This window comes from Somniosus microcephalus, chromosome 8 (assembly GCF_052327205.1).
Source record: "Somniosus microcephalus isolate GS21.2 chromosome 8, FLI_Smic_1.0, whole genome shotgun sequence".
Lineage (NCBI taxonomy): Eukaryota > Metazoa > Chordata > Chondrichthyes > Squaliformes > Somniosidae > Somniosus > Somniosus microcephalus.
The window spans coordinates 118,178,829-118,206,794 of NC_140994.1; the positions used below are offsets into that span (position 1 = coordinate 118,178,829).

General features: G+C 47.5%; 1 protein-coding gene across 1 annotated transcript in view; it reads right to left on the reverse strand.

Moving 5' to 3' along the window:
- Window positions 1–27,966, reverse strand: part of LOC147113758 (ran-binding protein 17-like) — an 815,149-nt gene that overhangs the window by 734,476 nt on the left and 52,707 nt on the right. Inside the window, exon 6 of the mRNA XM_085995069.1 lies at window positions 5,290–5,436. Within this exon, the coding sequence (XP_085851195.1) occupies window positions 5,290–5,436 (147 nt within the window). The remainder of the gene's footprint in view (window positions 1–5,289; window positions 5,437–27,966) is intronic.

A 27,966-nucleotide genomic window follows, 5' to 3' on the forward strand; every position in this document is an offset into this window, starting at 1 on the left:
ATATATATTAATGATCTAGACAAGGGAACTAGATGTAATATCTCCAAATTTGCAGACGACACAAAGCTGGGTGGGCGTATGTGCCGTGAGGAGGATGTCGAGAAACTCCAGGATGATTTGGACATGTTGGGTGATTGAGCAGAAACATGGCAGATGCAATATAACGTGGATAAATCTGAGGTTATCCACTTTGGTGGCAAAAACAGGAAGGCAGATTATTATCTAAATGGCAATAGATTGGGAGAAGGGGAAGTGCAACGAGACCTGGGTGTCCTTGTGCACCAGTCGCTGAAGGTAAGCATGCAGGTGCAGCAGGCGGTTAAGAAGGCAAATGGTATGTTGGCCTTCGTAGCAAGAGGGTTTGAGTACAGGAACAAGGATGTCTTGCTGCAGTTGTACAGGGCCTTGGCGAGACCACACCTTGAGTATTGTGTGCAGTTTTGGCCGCCTTATCTGAGGAAGGATGTTCTTGCCATGGAAGGAGTTCAGTGAAGATTCACCAGGCTGATACCTGGGATGGCAGGAATGACATATGAGGAGAGATTGGGTCGATTGGGCTTGTACTCGCTGGAGTTTAGAAGAATGAGAGGGGATCTCATTGAAACTTAAAAAATTCTGACAGGACTGGTCAGACTAGATGCAGGAAGGATGTTCCCGATGGTTGGGGAGTCCAGAACCAGGGAACACAGTCTAAGGATACAGAGTAGGCCATTTAGGACAGAAAGGAGGAGGAATTTCTTCACCCAGAGAGTGGTGAACCTGTGGAACTCTCTACCACAGAAGGTGGTGGAGGGCAGTTCATTAAATATATTCAAGGAGTTGGATATATTTCTTAAGGCTAAAGGGATCAAGGGGTATGGGGAGAAAGCAGGGACCGGGTACTGAATTTGGATGATCAGCCATGATCGCATTGAATGGCGGAGCAGGCTCGAGGGGCCAAATGGCCTACTCCTGCTCCTATCTTCTATGTTTCTATGTTTACTAGGGCTCGTTCATGCCACACTCGGTCAAATGCTGCCTTGATGTCAAGGGCAGTCACTCTCACCACTCCTCTGGAATTCAGCTCCTTTGTCCATGTTTGGACCAAGGCTTTAATGAGGTCGGGAGCCAAGTGGTCTTGACGGAACCCAAACAGGGCATCAGTTATCACTATAGGCGAGTAAGTGCCGCTTGATAGCACTGTCGATGACACCGTCCATCACTTTGCTGATGATTGAGCGTAGACTGATGGGGCGGTAATTGGCCGGATTGGATTTGTCCTGTTTTTTTGTGGACAGGACATACCTGGGCAGTTTTCCACATTGTCGGATAGATGCCAGTGTTGTAGTTGTACTAGAACAGTTTTGCTAGAGACGCGGCTAGTTCTGGAGCACAAGTCTTCAGCACGATAGCCGGGATGTTGTCAGGGCCCATAGCCTTTTCTGTATCCAGTGCCCTCAGCCGTTTCTTGATACCACGTGGAATGAATCGAATTGGCTGAAGACTGGCTTCTGTGATGGTGGGGACCTCAGGAGGAGGCCGATATGGATCATCCACTCGGCACTTCTGGTTGAAGATGGTTGCAAACGCTTCAGCCTTGTCTTTTGCACTCACATGCTGGGCTCCACCATTATTGAGGATGGGGATATTCATGAAGCCTCCTCCTCCCGTTAGTTGTTTAATGGTCCACCACCATTCACGACTGGATACGGCAGGACTGCAGAGTTTTGATCTGATCCATTGATTGTGGGATCGCTTAACCCTGTCTATAGCATGCTGCTTCCGCTCTTTAGCATGCATGTAGTCCTGTGTTGCAGCTTCCCCAGGTTGGAACCTAATTTTTAGATACGCCTGGTGCTGTTCCTGGCATGCTCGTCTACACTCCTTATTGAACCATGGTTGGTCCCCTGGCTTGGTGGTAATGGCAGAGTGAGGGAGATGCTGGGCCATGAGGTTACAGATTGTGGTGGAATACAATTCTGCTGCTGATGGTCCACAGCGCCTCATGGATGCCCAGTTTTTAGCTGCCAGATTCTGTTCTGAATCTATCCCACTTAGCACGGTGGTAATGCCACACAACACGATGGAGGGTGTCCTCAGTGTGAAGATGGGACTTCGTCTCCACAAAGACTCTGTGGTAGTCACTGCTACCAATACTGTCATGGACAGATGCATCTGCGACAGGTAGATTGTTGAGGACGAGGTCAAGTAGGTTATTCCCTCGTGTTGGTTCTCTCACCACCTGTCGCAGGCCCAGACTGGCAGCTAAATCCTTCAGGACTCGGCCAGCTCGGTCGGTAGTGGTGCTACCGAGCCACTCTTGGTGATGGACATTGAAGTCCCCCACCCAGAGTACATTCTGTGTCCTTGCTACCTTCAATGCTTCTTCCAAGTGGTGTTCAACATGGAGGAGCACTGATTCATCAGCTGAGGGAGGGAGTTATGTGGGAATCAGCAGGAGGTTTCGTTGCCCTTGCTTGACCTGAAGCCATGAGACTTCATGGGGTCTGGAGGCACTGTTGAGGACTCAGTATGACCACTCCTTCCCGACTGTATACCACTGTGCCGCCACCCCTGGTGGGTCTGTCCTGCCGGTGGGACAGGACATACCATGGGACGGTGATGGAGGGGTTTGGGACATTGGCTGGAACGTATGATTCTGTGAGTATGACTATGTCAGGCTGTTGCTTGACTAGTCTATGGCACAATTTCCAGATGTTAGTGAGGAGGACTTTGCAGGATCGACTGGGCTGGGTGTGCCGTTGTCGTGTCCAAAGCCGGTGCCCAGTTCGATGCCGGGTGGTCCGTCTGGTTTTATTCTTATTATTGTTTCTCGTAGCGGTATGTTACAACTGAGTGGCATGCTACGCCATTTCAGAGGGCAATTAAGAGTCAACCAGATTGCTGTGGGTCTAGAATAACATATAGGCCAGACCAGGTAATGACGACAGATTTCCTTCCCTAAAGGACATTGATAAACCAGATGGGTTTTTACAACTAGCCGATAGTTTCATGGTCACCATTACTGATACCAGCTTTTTAATTCCAGATTTATTTACAGGTAGACTATCACACGAGATTAGATGACTTCTTGGATTTGTAATTTTACCATGCTGAGGAGTTTAGGCGACAGTCCTACAGTAAGCTTATTACTGTATTGTGTCATTGCTAGGTTATTTCCTTGTTCACCATTTATTTAATGAATCCGCTATATGTTTTATACTTTAATCAAGGTCTATTGTGAGTCTATATTCGCTTTTGAAGGCTGAATGGAAATATTGTTGTGGCAAACAGCAATTACCAAACAGGGTTTGCTGTTTATTAACCTGGGTTAATGAACCTTCTCTGGAGAGCCACGTGAGTGGTCTAAAATAAGAGTGCCTGAACAAACTAGGATAAAGAGGTTTGAAAAGGCCGCAAAAAATTGACACCTGGGCTACGTTAATCCATACATGGCAGAGAATAAAGGTTTCAGTTCATCAGAGGCTCAGTCAATTCATGGAAATTATTAAGGAGCCGCATACAAAAGTGTGTTGCAAAAACGCCTGGACTATACTAACAGATCTTGGTAACAAGTCAAAATTATTTTAAAAATATATTTTCACCAAAACTGTTTTAATCAGGACAAAGTTACTGATATAAGATCCAGTTGGTGATATTAGTAGATAAACGCTAAACATGTTCGTATGACATTGCTTTGACCACTACCTTAATGCAGGCACTAACCTGTTTATCTTAAATGGGTTAACACACTCACTAAAATATTGGGCAAGGGGATGTCAGACAAATGCATTAAGCAGGATCACTGCCTTTAAAAGACACTTAATACTGAATATATGCAAAATAGATATCTGGCTTGGTTAAAGAAGGGCGCATTTTCAAAATTCATGCTTTTCTGGTGAATTTTGTGCTTATAAAAATAGGAATGTCAGTGCTAAGGAAGGGAATAGTTTTATACTTCTGCTGTTCAGTACCCCAGTCAGCCTGGCCAGATGCAGAGCTCCCTCGACGCTGCTCCAACAACATACTTTAACTGTAACCTCAGACAAACCTTACTACTCTGCAATTTTTTTTCCACCTTGCGTGCCAGCTATTCTTGTGGCCTCTATGAACGCACTTGCCAATTTGTGCTGTGGGTCGACATTCACTGGAAGCCGAGTTGAGATTGTCCAAACCTATTTCATGTTGGGCCCTTACTATAATAGCAAGAGCAGAAAAAAGAGACTTTCATCCCGTTACACTGGATTAGATTGAAATATAACCACTAGGCGACCCTTACCCACTAATACCAGCGCTGCAACTGATTTAGGGCCTTCTATTCTCCATAAACTACAACTTGTCCAAAATTCAACCCCCTTCCCCACTGACATACACTGGCTCCCTGTCCTCGAATGCTCTAAAGTCCAACCACTCTGTTGCATCCAAATCTTTTTAAGCTTAGTGATTTTACAAAAATAATTTTTCCAAAAAATATAATGGTCAAGATTATAGGACTTAAATGACATTTGTATGAACTAGATGTCTACTTATAATTAGGGTTTCCAGTTTTAGGTTTCAACAGATAAACTCCCTCAACAGAAATTTTTGAAGTTAGTGCTTAATTCCACAACATCGACAAAGACAAAACTCCAGATCAGCCTGGTTTACCTAATATCACACGTTAACTCTGTGACAGCTTGACTCTTCAAGATCTTTTCGCCCCACAATTGGCGGCTGTGCCTTCAGCTGCCTAGGCCCTAACTTTTCAATTCCCGCCCAAAACCCCCCTCTCTCCTCCTTTAAGACTCTGCTTAAAACCTACCTTTTTGACCAAGCATTTGGTCACCTGTCCCAACGTCTCTTTATGTGTCTCATTGTAAAATTTTGTTTGATTACGCTCCTGTGAAGCACTTTGGGATGTTTTACTATGTGAAAGATGCAAGTTGTTGTTTCCTACAATAAATATATTAATTTACCACCAAAGTGATACAGAGGAAGTGTTGATTCTAGCAAATGATACTGAAACTGCCACATCAGGGATATGAGAGCATTGATCTACATTGTCCACTTGCCCTCAATTTTACCTTTTTTTTAAGCAGGAAGTATTGATAAAACCTGGAGTTAGTGCAAGAGGAACAATGTGCAGAATGTTACACCTGCTGAAGTAACATCTTTAACACAACAAAGCATCCCAAGGTGGATTACAGCTGGAGATCAGGGGTGGACAATGTAGGACAATGATGTTTCATCTGTGATGGGATGGCTTTGGTGTTAATTGACAGGATTACAATCCAGAGTAGCCAGGAACTCAATCGAGTTAACGCTTCTTACCTGCAGACTGGTGACTGTGAAGTTAGCAATCAACCTAATGATTTCCGGGTAACCTTCCACCATCACTATTTCACCCAGCTGATAATTGGTCTTTAGCCGAGCCAGAAATCTACAGAATTCATGATAGTTGTTTGCGTCAGACAAACCCTGTTGTGAGTAAAATACGACATAATTAGCTAAATACTTGACTGTTCCAAATTAAGAGTGACATTTAGCAGCAGGAAATGCATCAACTTTGATGGCAAAAATACCAGAATTACAAGATGTTGAAATATTGTTGTGCTGCCTCTCCCTCTAACTTAACCTCACTGTATGTATAACCTACCTGTTGGGGCCGTTGCCCCTTTAACTTACCTTTTAGGGCCATTGCCCCTTTAAGACGCGCCTTAGCGTGCTGACGTCACGTCACGTACAACGTAGCGTGCCGACGTCACGGCACGTACGACGTGACGTGCGTGAGGCGGCTGCCGGCACAGCCTGGCCTAGCGTCTTTGGCCGCATCTACCAGCCGCCGGGAGCGACGCGATCTTCCGCTCCCGCGGCAAGCATCGGCTCAGCCTGGCCTCCAGCTCCCGCTCCCGACTTCGGCCTCCACGGCCAGAAACGCGACCACGCGCATCACGTGACGCCCCAAGCGCGGACAACGCTACCGAGCGTGATGAGGTCATCACGCTCCCCACAGGACTGCTACGTAGTCCTCGTGGAGTCCTCGCTGGGACACAGACCTACACCACGGTGCTCCTACAGCAGCACAGGCTCCGGGCAGTTGTATTGTCCCCATGCTTGAGTCTTGGAAATTGTTTGTCTGTAAGTATTTTAGAATGCTATGGATGATTAATGTGCACTGTATGTTGTAGAAAATGTTTAGTTGTAACTTTTCTCTGTCTAGCTGATTAACTAGTAGCTGTATTTTCATACACTATGTACAGGGCTAATTTAAAGAGAATGCCTCCCAGTTTACTAAATGTACTGTGTTGCTCAGGCGTACCTAAATCTGTGTATACATATCAGTTATGCGCCTGTATACTAATGTGTGCTTCCATTTCTGTGTTGTATTTCAGTTTTACAATTAGAATCGTTCAGTAAAGCGTTACAAGAAAAGTCAAGCCTTGTGATTTTATTGGAAGATATCGAGTTGTTCGCTATCTGTCTAGCTCTGCATAGAAACAACAGCACAGCGGGCTCAAGCGCAGGAAGATACCACTCAGCTACCATGAGTCTACGCTCAGGAAAACAATATACCCTAGAGGACGTCGACCAGTCAAGCGAGAAGCATGAGCCTCTCCTAGCAAACGATGCCAAGTCACAGCCCTCTAAAGTATCCCCTAGGTCATCTCGGCGGTCCAGCAGACCGTCGTCATCGACAGCTTCTGCAGCCGCCAAAGCACGTGCCAAGGCAAAAGCTGCCCAGGCTCAATTGTCCTTCGCTGAAAAGGAAGCTGACCTTATGAAGCAGAGAGCTGACCTCGAAGCTAGTATGATGAAGAAGGAAGCTGACCTTATGAAGCAGAGAGCTGACCTCGAAGCTAGTATGATGAAGAAGGAAGCTGACCTTATGAAGCAGAGAGCTGACCTCGAAGCTAGTATGATGAAGCAGAAAGCTGACCTTATGAAGCAGAGAGCTGACCTCGAAGCTAGTGTGATGAAGCAGAAAGCTGACCTCGACGCTAGTGTTACGAAGCAGAGAGCTGCCGCTGCCGCTAAAGCTAAAGCCGCAGCTTATGAAGAAGGTGAGGAGAACGAAGGCGGGGAGCCCAGCCAGGAAACATATGTTCTGGGACAGCCCCTCAGTCCAGTGCAACGTACAAGTGAGTACGTCCAACAACACTCCAAATTGTTCTCCAAGGAAACATCCAACCATCTCGACGCAGAACCAGCTACTCACCACAGTAGCAAACAGCCTGTTTTTGGAGACACTGAGCTTAAAGGAGAAGAAACAAGCAAGACTTACCTACATAGACCTCCACAGCACTCGGCCAATCCGGCCAAGCAGTCCCCACCCGAGCCACAGGGTACACAGGACCTCGCTGGGTGCCTTATCCGCCGAGAGTTGTTGAGTTCGGGCCTTCTGGAGTTAGATGGCCGTCCTGAAAGTTGTTGGCCATGGAAAGAGTCCAACCCGAGACTACACAAGGTAGCATCGAACAGTGGACAGGTGATGGAAGCCTTCCCTGCAGAGGACCGTGCCAAGGATCTGAAGGATTTGCACCTTGGAGTGGATCCTCCCCCCCTTCAACGGAGCCTGGGGCTCTCCTGGAACCTGGAAACAGACAGCGTCACATTCCTGGTGTCCCGTGAAGAAAGGCCATTCACACGGAGAGACATCCTGTCCACAGTCAACAGTTTGTACGACCCTTTGGGGTTCGTAGCTCCCATAACAATGCAAGGAAAAGCATTAGTACGGGAACTCTCATCGGATCAGAGTGAGTGGGATGCTCCACTCCTCCCAGAAAAAGAAGCAAAATGGAACCTACAGTTGATCAGAGACAAGATTGACATCGATGTGGGCGCCGTCAAGTTCTTCACGGACAGCAAGATTGTACTTGGTTACATCCACAACTCCACAAGAAGGTTTTACGTGTATGTTTCCAACCGGGTGACTCGTATCAGACGATCCACTCACCCTGACCAGTGGTGCTATGTCTCCACAGACCTGAACCCTGCAGACCATGCTACCAGGTCTATACCAGCAGCACACCTACAGCAAAGCAGTTGGTTCTCGGGCCCCTCTTTCCTGTCTAATGTCAACACAGAGGAGACTCCTGAGTCCAATCCCTTCACCCTTGTGGAGCCTGAAGCTGATACTGAGATTCGGCCTGAAGTTACGACCCTGGTCACCAAAGCCTCAGAATCTCAGTTGGGCTCACAAAGCTTCGAGCGATTCTCAAGCTGGAGAACACTCTGCCGAACCACAGCCCGACTCATTCATGTAGCAGCATCCTTCAAGGGGAATTCGGACAACATAGAACGCAAAGGATGGAAATGTTCTAAAGAAGTATCCAGCACAAGTGAGCCTTCACAAGCCAAAGGTGTGATCATTCGCTCTGTCCAGCATGATGTCTTCAAGGATGAATTCAAATGTCTTGAAGAGGGACAGACATTCCCCAAGCAAAGAGGAGAGTATTTGTCCACCCTACAGAGCCGTAGGAAATGGACAGAAGACAAGCCAAACGTCAAAGTGAGAGACGTTGTCTTGCTGAAAGACAGCCAAGCACGCAGAAATGAATGGCCAGTGGGCCTGGTTGTCAAAACTCTGCCGACCAGGGACAAGAGGGTCCGCAAGGTGGAGGTGAAGATTGTCAAGGAGGGGCCTATCAAAGTGTTTCTGAGGCCAGTCTCAGAGATCCTCCTTTCTGAAGTAACCTAGAGAACGGACTCTGAGTATGTTGCAGCCAAAGGACGTTTTCTTCAGGTTTATTTTGTATCTGTAAGCGGGGAGTGTGCTGCCTCTCCCTCTAACTTAACCTCACTGTATGTATAACCTACCTGTTGGGGCCGTTGCCCCTTTAACTTACCTTTTAGGGCCATTGCCCCTTTAAGACGCGCCTTAGCGTGCTGACGTCACGTCACGTACAACGTAGCGTGCTGACGTCACGGCACGTACGACGTGACGTGCGTGAGGCGGCTGCCGGCACAGCCTGGCCTAGCGTCTTTGGCCGCATCTACCAGCCGCCGGGAGCGACGCGATCTTCCGCTCCCGCGGCAAGCATCGGCTCAGCCTGGCCTCCAGCTCCCGCTCCCGACTTCGGCCTCCATGGCCAGAAACGCGACCACGCGCATCACGTGACGCCCCAAGCGCGGACAACGCTACCGAGCGTGATGAGGTCATCACGCTCCCCACAGGACTGCTACGTAGTCCTCGTGGAGTCCTCGCTGGGACACAGACCTACACCACGGTGCTCCTACAGCAGCACAGGCTCCGGGCAGTTGTATTGTCCCCATGCTTGAGTCTTGGAAATTGTTTGTCTGTAAGTATTTTAGAATGCTATGGATGATTAATGTGCACTGTATGTTGTAGAAAATGTTTAGTTGTAACTTTTCTCTGTCTAGCTGATTAACTAGTAGCTGTATTTTCATACACTATGTACAGGGCTAATTTAAAGAGAATGCCTCCCAGTTTACTAAATGTACTGTGTTGCTCAGGCGTACCTAAATCTGTGTATACATATCAGTTATGCGCCTGTATACTAATGTGTGCTTCCATTTCTGTGTTGTATTTCAGTTTTACAATTAGAATCGTTCAGTAAAGCGTTACAAGAAAAGTCAAGCCTTGTGATTTTATTGGAAGATATCGAGTTGTTCGCTATCTGTCTAGCTCTGCATAGAAACGCGTTGCGAGGGCAGAACAATTGTCTTGGAAGAAATGTTGGCATCATGTGAGCTTCAAGCTATGCAGGCACTGGCCTGGTAACAACAGTCCAGAAGTGGCGTCATAGCAATTTACACACACTGAGCAGAGACAAAGGAAAAGTACATTCGGTTTGGGCAAGGCTTGTCCTAAAATTACTCGATTCAGCTCTGAATTCATTACCACTGCTTTGCTGACACAACAATCAGCCAACATTCTGCCTCAAGTGCATTTATACTCTGTAGTGTAAAAAATCAAGCAGACCCTCATCACAGGCAGCTACACTCAGCTCATTAAACATCCCATGCCAGCTGAGTTTGCCTTGCTCACTTACCAAAATTAGTCTACCAACTCCCTCTGTGCAGCTGCAATGAGCAAACAACAGAAAAAACATTGTTTGTTGCTCAAAGACCAGTGATTGGTTAATACTGTAAAAGCCAGCAAGCTCATCGGATTTCTGGCACAATCTAATTCTCCTGACAGCTTTTCCAAAAATCTTAATGTCACCTTTTACTGTCTGGCTGAGGTCAAAAGTGATATCAAGGCTCAGGCCACTGAGCAGTGTCCATTGCTGTGAACTGGTTTCTACATCAGTTGAAGGTCCCAACAGAAGCAGTACAAGCCACAACATGGCAAAGGTAATTGAACAAAAAGTCACAAATCTGAACTCAAAGCACTTATATTAAAAAAAACAAGATTGGCATTGATATAGCACTTCACATCCAAGAAACATTTCAAAGCACTTCACACACAAAGAATTACTTTGAATGGGAGTGACAACATGTAGGTGAATGTGGGAGACATTTTGTACACCACCAGGTCTCACAAATATTAATAAGATGAGTTAATCTATTTTTGGTGTAGTGTTGGTCAGAGCATTAGTGAACTCCATGCTCCTCTTCAAACATTGCTAATAGGATCTTTAACATCAACCTCAATCACTGGAACAGACTGTTAGGATCTGAGCTTAACATCTTGTCTGAACAACAGCACTTCCCACATTATATCCCTCTCTCAACACTGCACTGGAGTGTTAGCCTAAATTGTGCTCAAGTGGAGTTTGAACCCACAACCTTCTGACTACTAACTGAACCAAGCTGCATATATGCCAAGCTAAAAAAAACTAGTAAAAGTTAACCAACAGTGTTCAAATAAACTGACAGTCTCCAAAATCAGGCAACTCAAGAATGGCATGCTTATAAGCCTATGATGAGCAAAGTTACACAGGCTTTGTAACTTAAGCTGTCAGTATACCCAACATTCCTTCACTTGTATGGTGTATTTAGAGGGGAATCTGCTCCCCTGAAAAATATCAAACGTTTACATTTAAACTGATGCATTCTGGTTAATTTTAAGCACTTTTATATTTCATAATGAGTAGACTTTTAATCTTAAAGGAAGAAATACCAAGTGACATTTGGAATTTCAACAGACCAATCAGACCATCAATTTCACAAAAGATACCTCAACACTCACTCTCCCACACCAACCGCACAAAAGGCTCTCTAACCCCTCTGGACCCAGTTCACAGACACACATCCCACCCAACTCCCTACCTTTATACAGACATTCGCTTCTTTATCCCTCCCAGTTCATAATGACACGCTGCTCCCTCTCCCATGTCAATTCAATCGGGCACGCTTATTTCCCTCAAACTCCCTCAGTTCAAACTAGCACTTATGTTGGCACTCTACCCTCTCCCTCAGTTCAAGTTATCACTTTGTCCTCCCTCAGTTCAAGCTGTCACTATACCTTCCCTCAGTTCAAGCGGTCACTTTACCTTCCCTCAGTTCAAGCTGTCACTCTGCCTTCCCTCAGTTCATGTTGGTATTCTTTCTCCCTCCAACCCATTTAGTGCTGGTACTCTCCCTTTACACTTCTTCCCAGTTAATGGTAGCACCCATCTCCACCCCAAAGCGTCATTCCCAGCTTTTGCCTTCTTTCTGCTCTCCCTCATTGCTATCCATTTCCCTACCCCTTCCCCATTATTGCAATCCATTTCCCTCTTCACTCTCCCCTTCATTGCCATCTAATTCCCTGTCATTGCCATCCATTTATCCCCTTCTTTCCACCCTTCAGTGCCATTCATTTCCCTCCCTTCAGTAACTCTCTTACCAGAGTCCAGCTACTCATGGAACTGATTCCACATGCTGAATAGTGGTGGAAATTCCTCTTCTCGAAGGAAATCCCCCCATGAACATGCAGGTGTCGGAATCACTGAATAGCAACAGGACTGGGTAGAAGCACCAATGAGTGGAGAAGGGCCCAGTCCATGACTTTTTTAACAAAACATACGAGAAAAGGACAGGATAAGACCTCCGAGTCTGTTCCATATGACATGATGCAATTTATGAATACCATGATTTCCATCCATTCATCCGCCTGCATAACCCCCATCCTCCTCCTCCACCAACTAACCATGCATCACCTGGGGAACACAAAAGAAAAAAGAGAAAACAACCTTAGGTCAATTTAGGAAAAAAAACTTGGGAAATTCCTCTCTGAACCCTAAAGGTGATCACACAAGTTCCAAGAGACCACAGTGACTGGGAGACACATCCTCCAAGACCCATATACCTTCTATATGTAGTTAATGTTGGCCACACTTAGGAACTCATCCAGCTCCCTTTTAAACGTTTACAGCGAATCTGCACTCATGAATGACCTAACAATTTGTTCCAAAGGTCAATTGTGAAAAGAAAAACCTAACATCTTAAGCTTATATCATGTATTTTTACGTCCCCTGATCCTTCCTTACCTATCTAACTCGAATAGCCTATCCACAATGAATCAATCTAATCCTTTCATTATTTAAGTGATCTCAATCAAATCCCCTCAAAGTCTACAGTTTTCAAGAGTAAAAACCCTAACTCTCGAAGCCTATCATGGTAACTAACCATGCATCAATCTAGTGGCCCTTCTCTGAACAAGGGCCTCTGTATCACCTACCATGTATAGAAAGTAAACTTGACAATTCTAAATGAGGCCTAACCAACGCTTTTATACAAAGACAGTATAGAATGTTTTTATATGTAATCGTACTAGCAATATCTCGTAACACTCTATTTGATATTGCAATAGCCTTGTGGCACTGATCATGGACCTTAAGAGATTCGCGCACTCTAACACATAGGTCTTTCTCCCAGTCAACAGCCTTGAGCACGCAACCCTGCATGGTCTGCACATGCTTCTCAGCAAACACATACTCATTCCCAAAAACAGCAGCTGTTGGCTTAAATGCTGACAATTGGCATGCACAGAGCCGACACAGAAAAAGTTGCTTTCCAGATTTGTCTAAACATCTGGAAAACAGCAGGCCATCACACCTCTTTCAGGGATTGACCAAAACAAAGGGGCATGGGGAAAGAGGAGTTAAAGATTATGAGAACAAAAATGCTTACAAAGAGCTTGAAAAAAGTATTTTACGTCAATGGAAAGAGGCAAAGAACATTGGACAATATACAAAGCTCATCTCAGTCAGGCTGTAAAAGGGAAAAATGATGAGTGAAACAGTTCCAAAATGGAAGGGAATACTAGAAAGTGAATGAGAGAAACTGGCAAGAAAATGTAAAGGCACTTTTTGAAGCACAGAAGTCAATGCGGAGACCAAAGGAAGCCGAGATAGGTTCCTGAAATTTTGATTGAGCTTGGTTGCAGAAGTATAGGAGGCCAAAGGAAGGAAGCCTGGAGGAAGAATGGGAAGGGCGCTGAACTGATGAGCTACAGAAAGGAGTAATGTTACATAGAAACATAGAAGATAGGAGCAGGAGTAGGCCATTCAGCCTCTCGAGCCTGCTCCGCCATTCAATGCGAACATGGCTGATCAGCCAAATTCAGTACCCTTTCCCTGCTTTCTCCCCATATCCCTTGATCCCCCTTCTTTCTTCTTCTTAGGCAGTCCCTCGGAGCCGAGGATGACTTGCTTCCACATTAAAAATCAGCTCGCAGGTGACTGATTAGTCCAGTCTCTGTCACAGGTGGAGCAGACGGTGGTTGAAGGGGCGGGTGGGTGGGGTGCTTGGGTTGACGTGCGCTCCTTGCGCTTGGCTTCCGCTTGCTCCCGTCGAAGAGACTCGAGGTGTTCGGCACCTTCCCGGATGCTTCTCCTCCACTTTGTGCGGTCTTGGGCCAGGGACTCCCAGGTGTCGATGGGGATGTTACACTTTTTCAAGGGGCTTTGAGGGTGTCCTTGAAGCGTTTCCTCTGCCCACCTGGGGCTCTCTTGCCGTGCCGGAGCTCCAAGTAGAGCGCTTATTTTGGGAGTTTCGTATCGGGCATGCGGACAATGTGACCCGTCCATCGGAGCTGATTGAGCGTGGTCAGAGCTTCGATGCTGGGGATGTTGGCCTGAGCAAGAACACTGACGTTGGTGCGCCTATCCTGCCAATGGATTTGCAGGGTCTTGCGGAGGCAGCGTTGGTGGTACCTCTCTCCAGTGCTTTGAGGTGCCTGCTGTACATGGTCCATGTCTCTGAGGCATACGGCAGGGCAGGTATCACTGCTGCCCTGTAGACCATGAGCTTAGTGCCGGGTTGGAGGTCCTGGTCTTCAAACACTCTCTTCCTCAGGCTACCGAAGGCTGCACTGGCACACTGAAGGCGGGGTTGGACTTCGTCGTCGACGTCTGCCCTTGTTGACAGTAGGCTCCTGAGGTATGGAAAGTGGTCCACGTTGTCCAAGGCCTTGTCGTGGATTTTGATAATCGGGGGGGGGGCAGCACTGTGTGGTGGGGGCAGGTTGGTAGAGGACCTTTGTCTTACGGATGTTTAGTGTAAGGCCCATGCTCTCGTATGCTTCGGTGAAGGTGTTTACGATGGTTTGGAGTTCGACCTCTGAGTGAGCGCTGACGCAAGCATCGTCTGCATACTTGATCCCCTTAGCCTTAAGAAATATATCAAACTCCTTCTTGAATATATTTAATGAATTGGCCTCAACTGTCTTCTGTGGTAGAGAATTCCACAGGTTCACCACTCTCTGGGTGAAGAAATTCTTCCTGATCTCAGTCTTAAATGGCTTACCTCTTATCCTTAGACTGTGACACCTGGTTCTGGACTCCCCCGCCATCGGGAACAGCCTTCCTGCAGCTAGTCTGTCTAGTCCTGTTAGAATTTTGTAAATTTCAATGAGATCCCCTCTCATTCTTCTAAACTCTAGCAACCCAATCTCTCTTCATACATCATTCCTGCCATCCCAGGTATCAGTCTGGTGAATCTTTGCTGTACTCCCTCCATGGCAAGAACATCCTTCCTCAGATAAGGCAACCAAAACTGCACACAATATTCAAGGTGTGGTCTCACCAAGGCCCTTTACAACTGCAGCAAGACATCCTTGCTCCTGTACTCAAATCCTCTCGCTATGAAGGCCAGCATACAATTTGCCTTCTTAACAGCCTGCTGCACTTGCATGCTTACCTTCAGCGACTGGTGCACAAGGACACCCAGGTCTCGTTGCACTTCCCCTTCTCCCAATCTATTGCCGTTCAGATAATAATCTGCCTTCCTGTTTTTGCCACCAAAGTGGATAACCACATTATACTGCACCTGCCATTTATCTGCCCAATCGCCCAACCTGTCCAAATCGTACTGGAGCTTCGCTGCTTCCTCCTCACACCACGCCCACCCACCCAGCTTTGTGTCGTCTGCAAACTTGGAGATATTATATGTAGTTCCCTCGTCTAGATCATTAATATACATTGTGAATAACTGGGGTCCTAGCACCGATCCCTGCGGTACGCCACTAGTCACTGCCTTCCACTCGGAAAAAGACCCGCTTATTCCAACTCTTTGCTTCTTGTCTGCCAACCAGTTTTCTATCCAAGTCAGTACCTTACCCCCACAATCCCATGTGCTTTAACTTTGCACGCCAGTCTCTTATGCGGGACCTTATCGAAAGCCTTCTGAAAGTCCAAATACACTACATCCACTCGTTCTCCCTTATCTATTCTACCAGTGACATCCTCAAAAAATTCCAGTAGATTAGTCAAGCATGATTTACCTTTTGTAAATCCATGTTGACTTTGTCCGATCCTGTCACTGTTTTCCAAGTGCTCTGCTATTACATCTTTTATAATGGACTCTAGCATTTTCCCCACTACCGATGTCAGGCTTACCGGTCTATAATTCCCCGTTTTTTCTCTACCACCTTTTTTAAATAGTGGGGTTACATTAGCTACCCTCCAATCCATGGGAACTGTTCTAGAGTCTATAGAATTTTGGAAGATGATCAGCAATGCATCTACTATTTCTAGGACCACTTCCTTAAGTACCCTAGGATATAGATTATCAGGCCCTGGGGATTTATCGGCCTTCAATCCCGTCAATTTCCCTAACACCATTTCCCTACAAACACTGATTTCATTCAGTTCCTCCCTCTCATTAGACCCTATGTTCCCCGACATCTCTGAGAGGTTATTTGTGTCCTCCTTTGTGAAGACAGAACCAAAATATGTATTTAATTGGTCTTCCATGTCTTCGTTCCCCATTATAAATTCCCGATTCTGACTGCAAGGGACCTACGCTTGACTTTACCAATCTTTTTCTCTTCACATATCTATAGAAGCTTTTAGTCAGTTTTTATGTTCCCTGAAAGCTTACTCTCAATCTATTTTCCCCCTCTTAATTAATCCCTTTGGCCTCCTTTGCTGAATCTTAAACTGCTCCCAATCCTCAGGTTTGCTGCTTTTTCTGCCCAATTTATATGTCCTCTCCTTGGATCTTATCCTATCCTTAATTTCCCTTGTTAGCCAATGTTGAGTCACCTTCTTTGTTTTATTTTTATGCCAAACAAGGATGAACAAATTCTGTAGTTCATCCATGCGATCTTTAAATGTTTGCCATTGCCTATTCACCGTCAACCCTTTAAGTAACATTCCCCAATCCATCCAAGCCATACCAGCGTAGTTTCCTTTATTTAAATTCAGTACCCAAGTCTCTGAATCAATGACTTCACTCTCCATCTTAATGAAGAATTCTATCATATTATGATCGCTCCTCCCCAAGGGTCCTCGCACAACAAGATTGCTAATTAATCCTCTCTCATTACATAATACCCAGTCTAAGATGGCCTGATCTCTAATTGGTTCCTCGACATATTGGTCCAGGAAACCATCCCGTATACACTCTAGGAATTCCTCTTCCACAGTATTGTTACTAATTTGGTTAGACCAATCAATATGTAGATTAAAGTCACCCATGATAACTGCTGTGCCCTTATTGCACGCATCTCTAATTTCCTGTTTAATGCCATCCCCAACCTCAGCATTACTGTTTGGGGGTTTGTATACAACTCCCACTAACGTTTCCTGCCCCTTGGTATTTCTCAGCTCCACCCATGCAGATTCCACATCATCAGAACTAATATCCTTCCTTACTATTGTGTTAATCTCCTCTTTAACCAGCAATGCTACCCCACCGCCTTTTCCTTTTTGCCTGTCCTTCCTGAATATTGAATACCCCTGGATGTTGAATTCCTAGCCTTGCTCACCCTGGAGCCATGTCTCCGTAATCCCAATTATATCATATCCGTTTATATTTATTTGCGCAGCTAATTCATCCACCTTATTACGAATGCTCCTCGCATTAAGACACAAAGCCTTCAGGCTTGTTTTTTTAACACTCTTAGACCTTTTAGAATTATTGTTTACTGCGGCCATGTTTGATTTACACCCTTGATTTCTCTGACTTCCACTTTTGCTTTTCTCCTTCCTGTCTTTTGCTTCTATCCTTGCTTCCCTTTCCTCTGCATGTTTGCAGTAACAATAGAGCTGTGCAAGGAAATCACCCAATCTGCATTTGGTCTCCCTAATATAGAGGAGTTTGCTGAATATTCAGTTGAATTTGCTATATTGGACAGCTGTCATCTGCCACAGCTGCATGGGAAAATGCTGGGGAATAATAATGACCAGTGAGGGTGATGGAAGAATGGATGAGGTCACCACAAAGACAATGGTCCTTCTGCAGAAGGGAAAGGAAGATGTACCCTGATAATATTGCAGATGGCGGAAATGGCACAAGACAATTTGCCGAAAGTGGGTGAGGATAGTACCATAAATCTGTCTACTATCTTAAAATTACTTTTTCATGCCTGTCTCAAGTTGCACAATTTTGGACTAGGGATCATACCTTTCCAACTTACTTCCCATTATTTGCTGGTTGTCAACTAGTTCTCACCCTCAACATATCGTGTCATATAATTTTTAGTAGCTGTTCACAATGATACAAGTCTGATGCTAATTTAATCTTTCAATAGTGTTAAAAGAGACGAGCAAGGTGCCTGTGAATATTGGGCCAACATTTGCGCTCGGAGGCTTCCCACGGGCAGACGCCTCCGACCGACAAATATCTATGAAAGTACCTGGCGGCCCAGGTGGAACGGCGGCTAGCGATCTTGGTCCTCTCCAGGGCCGCGTGGGCAGAGCCCCACGTATCTCAGGGCGCAAGCGGTTCGTAGGCGCTTCTGGGATCATGTGGGCTGGCTCAACCAATGAAAGAAGGGAATCCCCATTCATACTTATGACAGTTCCGTATGTACAGAACTGTCATAAGTATGAATGGGGATCACTTAAAAAATACAGCAACACATTAAATAATTTTTTTTTAATTACATATATAAAATTAATTAAAATGCCATTTAATTAAATATTTTAAACAAAAATTAAATTTTGGGGGAAAAAAATTTAATGTTTTTATGGGGCTAAAAATAAACTTACCTTTTTGAAGAGTATTTTTAATTTATAAATGAGTTATCAAATTTCATTTTTCTACTTTTTAAAACTCTTAAGCTCGTAAAAGCAGGCCTTACACCTGCATTTACCAGGCGTAAGAATTTGATTGTCATTCAGCAGGCGGAAGTTGTGCAAAAAGCGCAACTCTCCATCCGCAGAGGCACTTTTCTTGGGCATGCGGATGATCGGTCAAGGGAATTCTTGACAGATCACAAGTGCCGGGTTTCAGCGCATGCACTTCGCATGCCTGAAACCGGCACTTGCGCGACCCCTATGGGAGAGATTAAGTAGATCGGGCCTATACTCTCTGGATTTTAGAAGAATGAGAGGTGATCTCATTGAAACATAAGATTCTGAGGGGGATTGACAGGGTAGATGCAGAGAGATTGTTTTCCCTGGCTGGAGAGTCTAGAACTAGGGGGCACAGTCTCAGGATAAGGGACCGGCCATTTAAGACCGAGATGAGGAGGAATTTCTTCACTGAGGGTTGTGAATCTTTGGAATTCTCTACCCCAAAGTGCTGTGGATGCTCAGTCATTTATTCAAGGCAGAGATTGATAGATTTTTGGACTCCAGAGGAATTAAGGGATATGGGGATAGGGGAGGAAAGTAGAGTTGAGGTTGAAGATCAGCCATGATCTTATTCAATGGCGGACGTATGATCTACTCCTGCTCCTAATTCTTATGTTCTTATATTCTGATGGAGTTAAGATACAGATCAGACATGATCTAATAGAATGGTGGAAAAGGCTTGAGGGGCTGAATTGCCTATTCCTGTTACTATGTTCCTATCATACTTAAGGATGGGATTCATTCTAAATTATCCTCATTGCAAGAGAGGTATCTCCACAAGCTCTTAAGGATAGTACTGTATTGCCAGGAGTAAAGAGGATGATGTAAACAATACAGCCACATTTGGTCTTATGTAATGCTGTGGTACATTTAATACAGCTGTAGTCTTATAAAGGTATATCAGGAATTCCTGTTTGAAAAAGGGAGTCAAAAATAAACCCACATGCTTCAAGTCCTAGTGTAAAAAATCATTGGTTCGGGAAAAAAAAACTTGCATTTATATAGCCTTTTACAAGCCCAGGGTGTCCCTGAGCATTTCACAGCCAATTAATTATTTTGAAGAGTAGTTATTATTGTAATGTGGGGAAATGTGGCAGCCAATTTTCACACAGCAAGATCTATAAACAGCAATGAGATAAAGACCAGATATTCTATTTTGGTGGTGCTGGTTGAAGGATAAATGTTGGGAGGACACAAGGAGAACTCCCCTGCTCTTTTTTTGAATAATGCCATGGGATCTTTTACATCCACCTGAGAGGGCAGCAGGGGCCTCAGATTAACATCTCATTCGAAAGATGGCACCTCCGACAGTACAGAACTCCCTCAATACCGCACTGAAATGTCAGCCTGGATTATGTGCTCAAGTCTCTAACATAGGGCTTGAACCCAAAGGTGAAAGCGCTACCAATGAGTGAAGGTTAAAACAATTGCTTTCTGTATGTGTATGACAAGCTAACCAAACACCAGATTAAAAGTCTGAAGTTTCTCAAAAATATATAGCATGTTTGACTTAAGACAGATATTGAAATAAAAATTAAGGGGTAAAAAAAATGCTGAAAATCTGAAATAAAACTGAAAATCCTGTAAATGCATAATTCAGTTCCGATGAAGGGTCTCACCTAAAATATTAACCTTCAGATGGTGTGCATTTCCAGCATTTACCGTGTTTATCCAGCAAAACCTATTAAAAGGCTACAGAAACTGGAACCTTTTCCACTGGTATCCTTCATTCTGTAACATGGGTTGAAACCAATATTCTTAAACCCACAAGAGATCCATCAATTAAATCTTACTTAGTTTAAGGTACGTTCCATCACAGAATATAAACAGCAAACAGAGCTTTGAAAAACAGCTAACTCTGAGGTCGAGGGCTTGGGATAGCAATTCAATTAACGTATTCAATCTCCCCTCTGCGTCATGTAAGAAACATGAAAGATATATTGGCCTGTGGCGATATGCCACTATTGGACATAATCCGCTCACGGCGGCACGGACAGTTTACGCAGGCGCACTGCCGGCAGCAGCCGCCCCCAGCCGTGGGCCCTTTCCTCCGGCAGCTTGTTTCCCGCAGGGACAGGCTGCCGGGAGCACTTCCTGTCTGGGGAGTATTTAAGTGGTTGCGCGGGCTTTTTAAGCACTGGTTTTGCCATGATGTAAATTAAAGCAGTTGTGTTCCATCAACTCTGGTCTTGACTCCCACGTTTGCCGCAGTATCTCAACACTGGTGACCCCGACGCTCAGGACGAATCCTAAGCTAGCATGGCGGATACAAACGCAGTCACGGTTAAACTACCGGACTTTTGGGAGAACCTGGCCGAGGCCTGGTTCATTCAAGCCGAGTCCAGATTCCGGCTGAGAAGCATTACAGTCGACGCCACGAAGTACGACTAACTTGTCGCCTCTCTCACCTGCGCCACAGTCCCTAAGGTTTGGGCAGCGCTGCAGGATCCACCAGAGGAAGGCAAGTACGAACATCTGAAGGCCGCGCTCCTTAAAAAATTTCAGGCGTCCTCCTACCAGCGCAACTGCCAACTCCTCGACCTCCCAGGCCTGGGTGACGCTTCACCATCAGACCGGCTTTCCCTTTCGGACGACAAAAAACCCGGCGCCCTCTTTCCATCCGCCCGCTCATTGTGGAGTCTGGCTCCATGGACCTGAACGAGATAGCCGAAAAGGCCGACCGGCTGCTCTCTGCGCAGACCGCCCGCGACGTCGCGCCCGACCTCACGGCAACGACCACGCGGTCCCCCCGGCTCACTAGGCCTGACCACCCTTCCACTCCAGGTCACTGCTACTACCACACCCGTTTTGGCACTAGGGCCCAACGCTGCACGCCACCGTGCACTTTCAAACCCCTCCCCGCACCGGCCCCCACGATGGCCGCGGGGCAAAAGGGGCCCCTACTGTACGTCACCGACGACAGCACCAACCGCCGATTCCTGTGCGACACAGGAGCCCAGCACAGCATCACCCCCGCCTCCGCCCTTGAAATCCAACGCGGTGCACGGGGTGTTATGCTGGCTGCAGCCAATGGCTCTGACATCCGCACATACGGCACCCGCATGGTCACGCTCGACCTCGCAGGCCGCCGCTACCGCTGGGAGTTCCTCACAGCCAAGGTCCTCTGTCCACTCATCGGCGCCGACTTCCTACGCGCCCACGGCCTCCTTGTCGACATTCCGAGGCACCGCCTCGTCGACATCAACACTATGGCCTCCATCCCTGGCGCAGTCACCTCGGCCCGTTCGGCTGGCCTGACGACCTACTACCTCGCCAGAGCCACGGACGACTACTCGGCACTACTAGCCGAGTTTCCCGCCCTCACTAACCCGACCTTTTCGGCCAAAGCCGCTAAACACGGTGTGGAGCACTATATCCCCACCACCGGCCCCCCGGTCGCTGCCCACGCCCGCAGACTCGACCCGGACAAGCTGGAAATCGCGCGGGCCGAGTTCACCACCATGGAGCAACTCGGCATCATCCGCCGCTCCAGCAGCCCTTGGGCCTCGCCCCTCCACATCGCCCCCAAGCCCGGCGGAGGCTGGCGCCCCTGCGGGGACTACCGCCGCCTCAACGATGCCACCACCCCCGACCGATACCCGGTGCCGCACATCCAGGACTTCTCGGCCCGATTGGCCGGATGAACCGTCTTCTCCAAGGTCGACCTGGTGCGCGGTTACCACCAAGTCCCCGTACACCCCGCGGACATCCCCAAAACGGCCATCATCACCCCATTTGGCCTGTTCGAGTTCCTGAGGATGCCCTTTGGCCTCAAGAATGCAGCCCAGGCTTTTCAGCGCCTTATGGACTCAGTCCTCCGGGACCTGAACTTTCTATTCGTCTATCTAGACGACATTCTCGTGGCCAGCTCCTCCAAACAGGAACACCTCGAACACCTTCGCATCCTGTTCGGGCGCTTAGCCCAACACGGGCTTATCCTCAGCCCGGCGAAGTGCCAATTTGGCCTAGCCGAGATCGATTTTCTCGGCCACCACATCACTCCTGTTGGGGCCGTCCCCCTGCCCAACAAGGTGCAGGCCGTCTAGCAATTCCCCCGCCCTAAAACCATCAAGGGCCTCCAGGACTTCCTCGGGATGGTGAACTTTTACAACAGGTTCATCCCCAGAGCTGCAGCCCTCATGAAGCCCCTATACGATTCCCTCCGAGGTAAATCCGGCAAGATGGCTGTAGCCTGGACCGCTGACACGTCAGCCGCCTTCGACGCCACCAAAAACGCGCTCGCCGACGCCACCCTGCTCGTGCACCCGAGGGCTGATGCCCGGGTCACGCTCACCACCGACGTCTCCGACCATGCGGTCGGAGCCGTGTTCGAGCAGTGGGTCAATGGCGCGTGGCAGCCACTTGCCTTCTACAGCCGCCAACTGCGCCCCCCGGAGGTCAAATACTCTACATTCGACCGCGAGCTCCTCGCGCTCCACCTGTCGGTCCGCCATTTCAGGTTCCTCCTGGAGGGCCGCCCCTTTACCGCGTACGTGGAACACAAGCCGCTCACATACGCGATGGCCAAGAACACCGACCCCTGGTCCGCTAGGCAGCAACGCCAGCTCGCGACCGTGTCCGAGTTTACCACGGACATCCAGCACGTCTCCGGTAGAGACAACGTTGTCGCCGACTGCCTTTCCCGTCCTGCCATCTGCGCGAATCACCTAGTGGTCGACTACGCGCAACTAGCAGCGGCCCAGCTCACGGACCCAGACCTCCTCTCGGCGGCTACCAGGCTGCCAGGGCTACGCCTAGCCAAGGTCGCGCACGGGCCCGAAGCCACGGCAGTCACTTGCGACGTCTCACTCAGCCAACCCGGGCCGGTCGTCCCTGCAACCTGGCGCCGCCGCATCTTCGACGCGCTCCACAGGCTCTCCCATCCGGGTTCCCGCGCATCCGTTAAACTCCTCTCCCAGTGCTTCGTCTGGCGCGGCCTCAGCAAAGATGTTCGGACTTGGGCCAACTCCTGCCTCGCCTGCCAACGGGCTAAGGTGCAGCTGCACACAAAAGCACCCCTGGGAGACTTCGAAGTACCCAGCCGCCGCTTCGACCACGTACACGTCGACATCGTCGGTCCTCTGCCGCCATCGCAAGGCCAAACTTATCTTCTCACGATGGTCGACCGCTACACACGCTGGCCTGAGGCAGTGCCGCTGACCTCCACCACCACAGCCGACATCGCCAGGGCGTTCGTTAACACCTGGGTCGTGAGGTTCGGCGTACCGGCCGACATAACCTCCGACAGAGGCGCCCAGTTCACCTCCGAACTCTGGACGGCCACAGCACGCAACCTCGGGCTGACGCTCCACCGAACCACGGCGTACCACCCGCAGGCCAATGGGCTGTGTGAACGCTTCCACAGGTCACTCAAGGCCTCACTCCGCACCAGCCTGCAGGACAATACCTGGACTGACCGCCTACCGTGGGTGCTACTAGGCCTACGCACCGCGGTCAAGGAAGACCTCCAGTCCTCAGCAGCGGAGTTAGTCTACGGACAACCGCTGCGCGTACCAGGCGAATTCGTTCCGGAGGCTACCACGCCTTGGTCGGCCGAACAGCAGCGGTTCGACTCTTTCTCTTTCGCTCAACAGTTCGCCCCACTTCCGGTCAACCGACACGGCGAACTCGCACCTTATGTCCCGCCAAACTTACAGCAGTCACGCTTCGTTTTCGTGCGACACGACGCACATCGCGGACCCCTGCGACCCCCGTATGACGGACCGTATGAGGTACTACAAACCGGGGACAGGGTCTTCAAGCTGCGACTCGGCGACAGGGTCGAAACGGTCTCCATCGACCGACTCAAACCAGCACACACAGAACCAGGGGAACAGGTCCCCGTGGCCCGACCTCCAACTAGAGGCCGTCCCGCCAGCAAGCTAGCACAGCCGGCGGCGAACCGCCCGGCCCCACCAACTAGACCGGCGGCCACTCAGAGCCGCTCCGGCAGAACCATTAGACCATCGTCACGACTCGTCCACTCCTCCTAAGCGGATTCTGGGGGGAGCTCTGTGGCGATATGCCACCATTGGACATAATCCGCTCACGGCGGCACGGACAGTTTACGCAGGCGCACTGCCGGCAGCAGCCGCCCCCAGCCGTGGGCCCTTTCCTCCGGCAGCTTGTTTCCCGCAGGGACAGGCTGCCGGGAGCACTTCCTGTCTGGGGAGTATTTAAGTGGTTGTGCGGGCTTTTTAAGCACTGGTTTTGCCATGATGTAAATTAAAGCAGTTGTGTTCCATCAACTCTGGTCTCGACTCCCACGTTTGCTGCGGTATCTCAACAGGCCCGTATTTTCCGACCCCCACGGGTGTGTACACACCCGTAGGGGCCTCGCAAGTGCCAGGTTCAGGCATGCGAAGCGCATGCGTTGAAAATCGGCACTTCCAATCTGTCAAGAATCCTCTTGACAGATCATCCGCCTGCCCGGGAGAAGGGCCTCCGCGGGCAGAGAGTTCCGCTTTCTGCAGAACCTCCGCCTGCTGAAAACCTTTAAAAATCTTACGCAAAAGAGTTTTTCAACGTTTTTTTTTTAAATTCATTTATAATTTTAAAATACTTTTGAAAAGGGCAAGTTCATTTTTAGCCCCGTAAAAAACATTAATTTTATCAAAAAATTAAATTTCTGTTTAAAATATTTAATTTAATGTAATTTTAACTAATTATAAATACGTGATATAAAAAAGTGTTTAATGTTTTAGTGTGTTTTTTGATTTTTGAGTGATCCCCATTCATATGTTTGACAGGTCTATGCGGAGAAACCTGTCAAAAGTGTGTAGGGAGATTCCCTTCTTTGATTGGTTCCCCATGGCCCACGTGATCCCAGGGACGCTTGCAAACTACCTGCGCCCCTGGGATACCTGGGCCTCTGCGCGCGCGGACCAGGAGAGGCCCAGGATCAGAAGGGTGCTATGGAGCCAGCAGGTAAGTTCGTAGATTTTTCCAGATCGGAGGCAACCGCACGCAAGAAGACTCCGATAGGATAATCCGGCCCAATACTTTAGGTGAAGCAACATCCTAATTTCTGACATGTGTCATCAATCACCCATTGAAAAATCATCACTTCTGGTGTGTGAAAAAGTTCAACATTTAAATTCTACACCAATTCTTTTGAACAGATGCATTTCTTATCTGTCCAGGGTTTTGGATAATTGTAGAGTTTTGGATGGAAATTCTTAGAAACTGAAATATTTGCCTTACTTTTCTTCCTCGGTATTGAGGTGACTGTCTGCCAAAACTCGCTCAAGGCAGCAACAACTCATAAATGCTCTTTCTACTTTTTAATTATAATTGATATAGTCACCAAGGGTGTTTCCCCACTTTTGATCATTATGACGACATTTTAAAACTTTACGCCACTGCTTTTACAGTAGTCAGGGATCAGTCTGATTAAGGGCATTTGATTGATGAAACTGTTATTGTTAAGTCTGTGAATTATTTAGTTAATTAAAACAGACTAATGAGTAACAATAAAAACAGGTCTTTACTGGTTGGAGGTAGGGACTATACTGAATACAAGATTACTGCACAGTGCTTATATACCGGTGTGTTCACCCCCGGTATTACGTCTACAGCAGCCCGAGAAAGTAGTACATCTCTTAAGGTGGAACAGGCTTAAGCTCTCTTAAGGTGGAACAGGTTACATACACAACACTCCTCCCTTCTTAGCTTTATAGTCATCCCCCCATTTAACATAACGTAATAACATATATACATATATAACTTCATGTTTAACGTAACATATCACAGATTCAGTCTCTGCGGAAAACAGTTCACAGATTCAATCTCTGTGGTGTAGTCGGTTCACGTTACTCATTCAATAGTCCTTTCATGGATTTAACAGCTTGAACTTCCGAACTGATTTGGCTCCGTTCGGAGGGACCACGTGTGTGATCTGGTAGAGGTGATAATGGTTCAGATGGGTCATCTTCTGTTTTTACTTTTCCTTTTCTGCTTCTTGGAGACTCTCTGGGCTCCATTGTCAGCTGCCACAGCTGCCAGCTGCATGCGCAGTTCCTCCTTCTCTTCCTCCTGTTTCCGTCGTAGAGCCAGCTTCTCCCGATGTTCCGTAGACTTTTGGTGCTCCTCCATGATTTCTGCACTTTGGGAGTCGAAGTTACAAGCTGGGCAGGACAGGATATCGTAATATTCGGTGTCGTCCACCAGGTCATAGTAATATTCGGTGTCGTCCTGAGCTAGACCAGTGAGAGGGTCGTCTATTTCCTCCATACCCAGCTGGACGTTAGCCAGCTCTTGTTCCAAATCCAGACATCTTTCCTGAAGAGACTTCTTCATGTGTACCTCTGCATCCAGCTTTTTCTGGGCTTTCAGCAAGTCGTTTACTAGTGACCTCATTTGTGATTTTAATACTTCAACTTCCTTTGGAGATTGATTGATCGGACTATGCAATCCCTCTACCGGAGCAGCTGTTTCAGCGGTCTGTTGTTCTACGTTGACGTGAGTCAGCGTACTTTTGGCATCCAAGGGCTGCTCTGTTGCAGTCATCTCAGTCTGTGTTGCCACCTCAGCTCTTCCAATAACCTTTGAGAGCTCCGAACCCCTTTCGTTTGAATATTGAAGTTCATGTTCAAGTTTTTCCCATTTCAGAGTCCTGTCCTTCAGCATATGCAGGAGTTGGCTGACCGTTAACTCCTCTGACATCAGACGTTTTGTGTGCTCCTGCTCCATTTTCTCCATCAGCTGCTTCTGTTGTCTTTCCAGATTCTCCAACTCTATATCAAAGAACTCTTTCGTTGCATTCAACTCTTGCTCAAAACGGCAAAGCATTTGTTCTAATTGCTGTTGTAGTTTGAAATGGAGTTGAGTTCGAGCCCGGTGTCCCTCAGAAATGGGCACATCAGTAGACTTGCCAGACTCAGAATCCACAGTTAAACTATGTTGTTGTTGCTCAGTGGAATTCTGTGCTGAAACTTTGTCTTTTGCACCTGAGTTGGGCTTACCATCATCCGTTCCAGAGTCTGGGCCGACTATCTTCACCGAGTTCTCACTTGTTATTGTTTGTAGGAAATGCCAGTCCATATTCATTTTCCTAATCCACTCCCGTCCTAGTAGTGGAGGACCTCCTTCAGATATCACATATAAGTCCATTATTTCACTGTCTTCGCCCTTGTGGACCACTGCAACCTCTATTTTCCCGATGGGGTACACTCTTTGCCCCGTGTATGTTTCCAATATAATCCCCGTATCCTGTAGGGGAATATGTTGGAATAACTTTCCGTAATCTTTCTTATTTATGACCGTCAATGCCGATCCAGTGTCCAATTCCAGTTTTACTTGGACTCCTTCTATCTGAAGAGTGACCCAAATTGTCTGGAGGTCTGCACCCTTACCAGCGTTGAGTACTCTTAAGCTAGCCAGTTCATTACTGCTAGCGTCTGAATCGGACTCCTGTTCGGTCACCTTGTGTACCTTTGCGTATTTTCCTTGCGGTGACTTCTTGTTGCTGGTCTTCTTCGCTGACCTGCATACTCTAGCTATATGTCCAAGCCTACCACAAGTTCTACATTCTTGG